The 8,840-nt window shown below is 40.1% G+C and overlaps 1 protein-coding gene and 1 long non-coding RNA gene across 5 annotated transcripts in view; one reads left to right on the forward strand and one right to left on the reverse strand.

Moving 5' to 3' along the window:
- Positions 1–7,374, forward strand: part of LOC111254949 (serine/threonine-protein kinase LMTK2-like) — a 122,592-nt gene extending 115,218 nt beyond the window's left edge. For all 4 annotated transcript variants that reach the window (XM_086974760.1, XM_086974761.1, XM_086974763.1 and 1 more), the window contains one exon: positions 2,515–7,374. In XM_086974760.1, the coding sequence (XP_086830886.1) occupies positions 2,515–2,753 (239 nt within the window). In that variant the 3' untranslated portion in view covers positions 2,754–7,374. The remainder of the gene's footprint in view (positions 1–2,514) is intronic.
- On the reverse strand, positions 6,405–8,810 carry LOC111254955 (uncharacterized). Its single transcript, XR_015316989.1, has 3 exons — positions 8,664–8,810; positions 7,610–7,870; positions 6,405–6,729 (listed from the first exon to the last, which is right to left on the reverse strand). It is a non-coding gene; the product is annotated as an uncharacterized LOC111254955 (long non-coding RNA).
- Between the last annotated feature and the right edge of the window lie 30 nt (positions 8,811–8,840).

Raw genomic sequence — 8,840 nt, forward strand, 5'->3', positions numbered from 1 at the left:
GTTATAATGGTTCTTCTGGGGCGTCCGCTTTTGTTTATATGCCTTTTCCTTAAAATTAAACAAAAGGTGCGTATCTTTCTTCATATGATAGCAGTAGCGGCTTTTCTTTCGCTAAATAAGTTAATAGGCAACTACATAAACAGAAAAGGCTAAAGTGAGCTGTTCAAACTGGCAAACACCTCTCAGTGCTATCCAGTATCACCATGGTAATTAATGTAACTTGCCATATCAGCCTCATAGTCATAACATCGTAACAGCAGTAGTAGAAACATATAACTAGTTACCTCTCCCTACTTTGGGCGCCTTTACTTTACCCTTCTAGTTAAAATTTTACTAAAATAGAATAAATTGAACGTGGCTTCTGAGACGATAGTCACTGAACTAATCCGAAGTTGCCGCAACTATTTATACATGTTTGCATTGGACTTGATGCGAAATGATGGACAAAAAAAAATCACGGGAGCAACAAACAAAACAGAGCTCCATCCAATGTCTATTATTTGGCTAAAAAAATAAATGCTTTACTTTACCTCGTATATCTCATATAAACTTTATGGTGCTCCTGAAGAACTATGACCATAGCTAAGCGTTCAGCGTTAAACTCAAGTTAGCCTAATGCGTTTATATAGAGAACAACTGGTTTTAATAACGAACCGAAATTGAACTTCCGACGCTTTAATAAATAAATTCTTCTACTTTAAATACGAACGTTACGCAAGCATTAAGATTGCATACAGATAATTATATTTTCTGCCATATGGCGCCGTCTTTTATTAAAATCGATTTGACAAATTAACATAAACAGAGCATTACCGTACCGGTAGTACACACCAAGGTACAGATACATCTAAAACTGACGCCATCCCTTTAGTTACTGAATTGAAATTCTCGTATATTCGTATCTTTATAGCTGACCTTTCCTTTATTGTTGCGTTTCGAAGTACAAAATCAACCTGACGACTACGCTTAGACATCGACAAATACACTATGGCATTGGACATTTTACAACAATAACCTATTACTTTCAATAGGTACATTCTTTCGCTCCTAGCAGAAATAACAACAGCTATAAAGGCAAAACCACAATGAAGTTCTACATGCATCTTGTCTTCAAGAACATCCTCAGTTTGGATGTACGTTCTCGAGAACAGGGCGGTGGCAAGACATAACTGTGTGACGACATTTGACCCCCTGTTCGAATTTGGATTACGTGAAACGGTACAGCCCTGACCTGTATGAGCATCCTATCTAAATTCATGACTATGCGCCTACGTTGAGCGAAAAGCGAAAATAGCCCGTGGTGGCTGGCCTTAATCGATGCAGCTATCATGACTCAAACCTAAACAAAAATTAGACCCGTGAGCAGTAACACACGGTCGAGAAGGGCCAGAACAAGCCGAGAATAGAGAACAGCGGATTTAGAGCTGATCTGGGTCGATATGAGCTGGAATGGGGTGCGCTTGCCTAACAGCTTCCGGTACGCTTTCTACTCCAAGGACTCAATTACTAATGGCCCCCAAAACGTAGCAAAAAGGTTACGCCACAGTTTAGCAGGAAGAAACAAGAATGAGGAGCAATAGTCTGATCGATTGAGACGAAAATAGGGGTATTTCCGTGACTACCAAACAGTGATTTATATAGTTCTGTGCACCCTTCCGATATGTTTAATAGCATAGCGGCATAGTTCACCGCAACAGTGAATACGAATGAAAAAGCCAGTATATATTGGATTGGTTCAAGCGTTAGGGTGATTGACGCATTGACGTTACGCATTTTAAACGTAACGTACGTATACCGTTATTTGCAAGGCATTATTCATGTTAGTTTACGACTAAATGAGCGCGTACTAAAAATTGACACTACCTAGTCTTTTCTTAAGAAGAATCAGTAGTAAAAAATATTAAATAGGGTCTAGTGCGTACTCTTGGCTAAAAAACGAGTTCCTTTGCCTTTCGTGGTAGGGCCTGGACTGTTTCATTGTTGAAGAAAGTAGTTACAATGACAATGAGAAAACAGCAATTTGTCTTCGATGACACGCTGCATGGGCATCTAGGCGATGTTAGGCAATATAAAAGCACAGAATTTACTGCTCAGTTGAGACGTCTGTCTTTAGAACGTACTGACGTCCTTTTGATTCGAACAATTGCTCTGGAGGATATACATAAAAACCTGCAGTAGGGTTTAATTAAGAGGCTAGACTTGCGGGATAAGGGCGAAATTTTGGTCGCTTGAGTAAATGACATCACAACTGCAGTTAACCAATTAACAATTGCGACCCTAAAAGAGTTTGTCAATTTATCCTCTTTCTATTCTCAGTTCCTTTTCTAATAGAAGCTTTAGCCGGCTATCGGTCGAGGGTAGCCTCATATGGAACACCGCATCCCCAATTGCGTTAAATATCAGTTACTAGTATATCATATGGCAAGTCTGCCTGAAAAATTACTCAGCTGATATATACATAATTATATTACTAATATATCTTATAAAGAATCTCTTTTTGGCACATCGTTGCAGGCCGGCCAACATTCCAGCTAAATATTAACGTAGGTTCGACAGGGCTTCCCGATGTTATACCGCCATCTAATGGTGAACCTGAAACGCCGATGACGGCTACATCGGCCACAACGGCGACGACAATATCAACTACATTAGCGACAAACGCAGCAACATCTACGGCACTTGGCGATAATCCACTCCATCTATCGAACGACGTGCTCATGAAGTTCCAACGAATTTCCTCGGACACCTCATAGAGCAGCAACAGAATTTGACGAAGTACTTGCCAACACATGAGGGATAGAATGTGCAACGTATTTTCTATCCATAGGAGTTGCTACAATGAGACAACTATCCACATGCATGGCAACGGCATAGCACTCGAAAAAGTCAACCAACCCACGTGTTCCAATTATAACAAACAGGAGGTATCACATATATACACAGACGAATATATATATATATATATATATATATATATATATATATATATATAAACTCGCTTTATCGTGACAGAATTTAATCCTCAGAGGGATTTGCTTCCTTTTAAGCAGATGATGGCAGCCAACAAAAGCTATCGGGAGTCCCGTGAATTCTAACCTTCGCCCCCGACATCACGGGCACAAATTAATGTCTTTGCCTGTAAGCAATTAACTTCTGCCGTAACCATCTTTTCGCAAACTTTACGAACCCCATCATGAACCGATTCCCGTCAACGCAAGTTGATTTATTCATCAATTGATGCAAATTACCTCCGATAGGTGCAAATCAACGTCGATGACTCGACGGAAAAAGCTCGGCTAAAAAATACGCATCCATATACAAACCAAGTTCACATTGAGCACCCGCCACTCAAGAAATCAACTGCATAGAACTTTATAGACAATTTATAGATCTCAGTGAGCATTGACGTGACACACGCTGACATAAAAAGGAAGAGATGACGCTCGAAGGGCAAGCAGGAGCCCAGAGCTTGTAGCAACTGTCCCTAACCAATTCTATTATGCATTAATACATGCAAACTGATTTGCCTTCATTTCTCAATGATCGCTAATTAACGCATCGAACCTAAGACATATTATTCCAGATACCTAACCCGGATTCTTTTAACTTCGAAGCCCAAGTTGCATCTTCGATTCTGCATTTAGTGATAATATTACGTACGTATATAATACAAACAATGTAATATAGGTGGGCGCGGATTATTCGATATAAAATAGGACAAGGTACTAGAGTCTCTATCAGTATATACACATAATAATAACTTTACCGCGAGCAGCTCATGTTTGCGAGGCATAGAACATTTTCAACCGTTCGATCACCTACTAATGAATCATTGAACGATACCGATCTTACGAATACTAATAATACCATGTCTATACATACGACTGTACTTTTTTGTCGACCAGTACGTACGGTCTATGGCAACTCTAATGTCCCTAGCGCCGATCGTGCCGCGATATATATGGCAATCCTTCTACAACGCACCCCAGCAGGATCACGAGCCTGGAGCACGTACCGCCTCCGTGCAAAAAAAGAAAGCGTGCCCTACAAGAGGCTGGTTTCGTACGGTTGCGATTCGAGTAAATAAGCACTCGCCAGCTAACCGGATAATTAGGTTATGCCTTTGTAGCCAAGAGCTGACGACATCAGCAATTCGTCCACTTTTCCTGAAGGCAAGTCGTAGTAGTAATGAATGCCGCTTGTATTGTTACTTACTACCCGTCCGGGACCGCTGATCTTCCTTACACTGCGTCCATATTACGACTGCTTCGGAAGATAGGAATAGTAATCGTAGAGCTACGTATTTGGATGAACTTATTGGATATTCACAACTAGTAAAGTAGTAGCGAACGGCCAGTAACGTTGGGTCGCCGGCCTACGAAAGAGAAGGGCCCTTACAGCGAGTTAAACTTGAACTGAATCCTCACGACTGAGCCAGAGCCACTAGGCAAAAAAAGTACCAGTTACAGTCATTTACAACGTTATAGCATTATTTGTAATATCATCGAAAAACACATTATTAATGCTATTATTATACCGAGAAAAGGCATACCTAGCTACGCACTATTGTATAACAATATAGGACACTTTACGGAAGCCTTAGTTTTTTCTATGTAGAACTTCAACGAATGGCCAAATTAGATGAATCCAGTCCACTATCTAAAAGCACTCAATACTGACAATGGCCATGACGATAGTAGGACACCGCGTAACGTTATTGTGAAGCATGGCTGGCGACCATATTGCTGGTACGATTCGATCGGTACTTCAAACAAAACTATACTTGTAAATGATCACAGACGATAGCACGTACAGAACTACCGTTGAGTAAAATAGGATTACGGGTTATTATTTGAGTATATCCATTAAGCATATATAGCAAAAATACGTAGACTATATATATATATATATGGGTGACAATATAATTATTATACGAATATTGTGCAGCTTGCCCACGCGGTCTGTGCTCGCCGTCCAGAGCTATGAGACGAATCTCAGCGTATATAATATATCTGGGACAGGAAAACAACTAGAGAACGCATGAAAATAATCAAAAACTAAGCCAGCTTCTGTCTCCAGCTCCAGAGAGAAGTGTACAGGCCCGCTAAACGCCGCAGTCCACGTCCATTTTGTCCATAATGTCTCTGCGCCTACAAAGAGAGTCTCTCTTAACGTGTTGTGTTATTAACTAACTAAATCCGCCCGCCGCAATTTCTCATACATACAATAATATATAACATAGATAGATATAATTGATCATGTCTACTGCCACTGTCTCCATCACTTGACAAGGACCTTTGAGCTGGAACCAATGCAGTGTCCTGGAATTGCACTAAAACATGACACACCGCCGTACACTATCGTTATAAGAGGCCTCGGTTCTTGCGCTGGAGCGCAGTGCGACATTATTCTAATGTGCAATATCTTTATCCATTTTGGGCAAGGACGACCCCTTGCGGACGCCGCATCAAGTACAACTCGTCAGGTCGTGCGAGTCAGATACTTTCGCCAGATCAAGTAAAAAAAACTCAAAGCAAATCATAACGAGAACGAAGAGTATACATGAAAAAAGACCTGAAAAGGAAACGATAAGACTAATGAAGCTACAGTTGCCAAATACGTTGTATGAGCCTGTAAACGGAAAAAATGAACACAGGTAGATCGACAAGACGGTCAAATACTATTCAAATTCGCTGATCGCCGCCGTAATCATCGTAGAGTTAGTCGCCCAAGTATATTTTTCTCGTACTATGTAATTTCCCGAATAATGTTGTTGCTTAAATATGTTCCGACAGGCACCGCGAAGAAGAAATATTTGGCAATCTATGCGTACGCGACAGTATCTATCAAACTGTGGTCAAGCATCGCCACAGATTGCATCGACATTGTCATCTGATAGAGGTTGTCGTTTGGTTATCGACTCATCAATAACGGAGCGAGAATTTTTGGCAGCGTCCGTTCCTTTTTATAATAAATACCCATTGTTCTTTTTCCGTATTTTTGTAAAAGATGTAATTGATTTGACCTATACGCTTTTCTCGACGCTGTAAATCTACCTATTCACTATGCTATGGAATCTGCTGCCCGGTCGCACTGTTTATAGGTGGCTTAATGCAGGTAAGTCGCATGCGATAGGTCACATGGAAGGACGTCACAAACCTGTACAAATAGTACTTACTTAGACTCCTGGATCTTAACCTAAAAGTCTTGCACTTGTTTTGCGCTGGCTGCTGGCAAGACGACGCAAGGAGAGCGCCTACCCGCAAGCTATGGCTGAAGCTGGCGGAGACCGCCCAATCTCAATATGGTGATGACGGCAAAGCGACATTAGGACAAACAGCTGCTACACGTACTAGGCATAAACGCTACGCGACAAGGGGTTGAGTGAAGCACCCAGCAGCGAATCATGATTACGACAGCACGAATCCTCCAACCTTTATTTAGTTGAATGACTAATGTCAGAGTACGACGCTAATAATGAAATGAAAGGATAACCTTTACGCCAACAAAATAACAATTCTCAGTAAAATGAAAGTAAGAATAAAAAAAATAACAATAATTGATACTGCATTTCAAATCAAACGTGCGAGGCCGAATATTATGACGAATGAGCTGCGTATGGGGGGTGAGAAGGCTTAACAAGGCCGTAAATAGTGTACGTGATGAGGGGATCAATCGGTGGAGTCTCTTGCGTCAACCGGGTCCGGCCATTTCGCCGTTATTTTTTTCCTGTAAAAAGAAAGCGCTAATAAGTAGCGAATAGCAAACATTGATACGATACACACACTTGAACAGACAAACACGTAACTAATCAATTCGAAGTATAATATATATGCAATTGCCCAATGGTAGAAAGATGCCATATAAAGATCTAGAGAAATAGAAAAATAGTAACAGCAAGAGCAGCATCAACAACAACAGCAACAGTTCAATGAGAAACACGCAAGTGAAACCAAACGGTGACGATGGCGATGATCATGATGACAGAAATGAAGAGACGAGAACGGAGACAATAGAACCCGTAAGAAGAATAGATGTTTCAACAGATCATAATCAACACTGAATGATAAGCATAAGAAGCTAACGATTATAATACCGCTTTTTAAAAATGCATATTCAAGAAAAAGAGAGAGCGCGAGGAAAAGGGTGGGGGACAAAATTGGTCTAAAAAACCGACAAGGGTGAGCAACGACATCGGCAGGGGATCGCTATGCGGCTGAATACACCGGATAGAGTGGAGATAATCGACCTTTCAAATATTCATGTTTGCTTGTGCTAAACGGGCTGAGTATGCATTGCGGTGCAGCTTGAGTGACACTTGAGTGACGACTCGATGAAAAAACAAATAAAAAATGTTTCATTATTTAAATCGAATCCGACGTTGTCCCTTTAGCTAGATAGCGGAAGATATCATCAAGAAATACATGAAAAATTTTCTATTTTGAAAATATGTCCTTTTTTTACTCCCGTTTAAGACATGTAGTTGGCAAAGCAACTCAGCTTATAACTAAAATTGCCTTATGATTATAAACAAATATTTGCTGCACCAATTGACAGCTAATTTTCTTTGCTGTGTTCTACATCCTACATCCAAACCATTAGACATTACTTAAGATGACTGGTTCCGACCAGGAAACGAAGTGCGTCTACGTCCGGACTCGAACCGAAAATAGCACGTGTTTTTGCGGTCAACAGTGTGGCTTCCGTGATACCATAGTGGGTAACGTATTGGCCTGCTAATATTAGAAACACGTTGTGGTCTAGACTCGAATCCAGAGGGCATATACAGACTTCGTTTCGTGCTGGGAGCCAGCCATCTGGATACCGGGCGTCATGGAAGCATGGAGAGTCAATAGTCACACGTTACGCGCTGCAATATTACAGGGAAAAGAACTGGCTTTAGGAATAGAGTCAAGTTTTTTGTAAATTTTTGTGAACTAATTGAAATAGAAAAAGTATCTGTTATTCCATCTGTAGACAATATCCTAAGCATTAAACTGTTGTTCCATGCATATTTTTGAATTTGTTTGTTTCGAATCCAAGAAATTTTTATATTCGATTCTGGTTTTTGTTAGAATCCGGAAGAGTTTAGAATAGGAATAGAATGAGAGTTAATAAGACAACAAAACGAATCTATAAAAAAAAAAATACATCGTTTTACAGAAATATATCATATGAAATCTGTCGCCTAAAATGTAACAGTCATGTTCACGATATGATTTTTTAATTGTAATAATTAGAATTGAGGCTGCCCTAATTCATAAGTGCATGTGGCCAATGACAGATCACAGCCCCAGACCAGCCAAGTGTATATTTGACGTGTCATTATTGTTTAATCCTTGTATTAACTAGGTGCTTAAAAAACGAAATATTGGCATTAATGGGGGCCAGGCGCATTTAGCGACTGTTCGCATACGAGACTTGGTCTAAAACTGAAAATCAAATAAATTGACTCCGTTATTATCTAAAACTAAATACGAAGTCATACAACTAATACAAAGCGAGGTATTAAGTACGTGCATATTGCGATGTCTCTCTCGATAGCATTAGCCACGCGTATATAATAAGCTGAGTGTTGTCGGTTCGCAAATGTGTTTTATACCGAATGCCTAAAACTTGAGCATAAAAATTACAAAAGAATTCATACAAAAGAATTAACTTACGTAACGCCCTTGAATCACAGGAACAAACGACGTTCCCGCAATAATTATTTTTCTTCTCAATAACAGTTAGAATATCATAAAAAGGCTTTGTGTTTCGCGTTTAGTAGTTAAGCCGTTAGGCGCTATTTCACGCAAATAGTAATAATAACGTACTACTGATAGGATCCACTAAAGCCG

This window comes from Varroa destructor, unplaced genomic scaffold (genome assembly GCF_002443255.2).
Source record: "Varroa destructor unplaced genomic scaffold, Vdes_3.0 BEIS01000007.1, whole genome shotgun sequence".
In the NCBI taxonomy this organism is placed as follows: Eukaryota; Metazoa; Arthropoda; class Arachnida; order Mesostigmata; family Varroidae; genus Varroa; species Varroa destructor.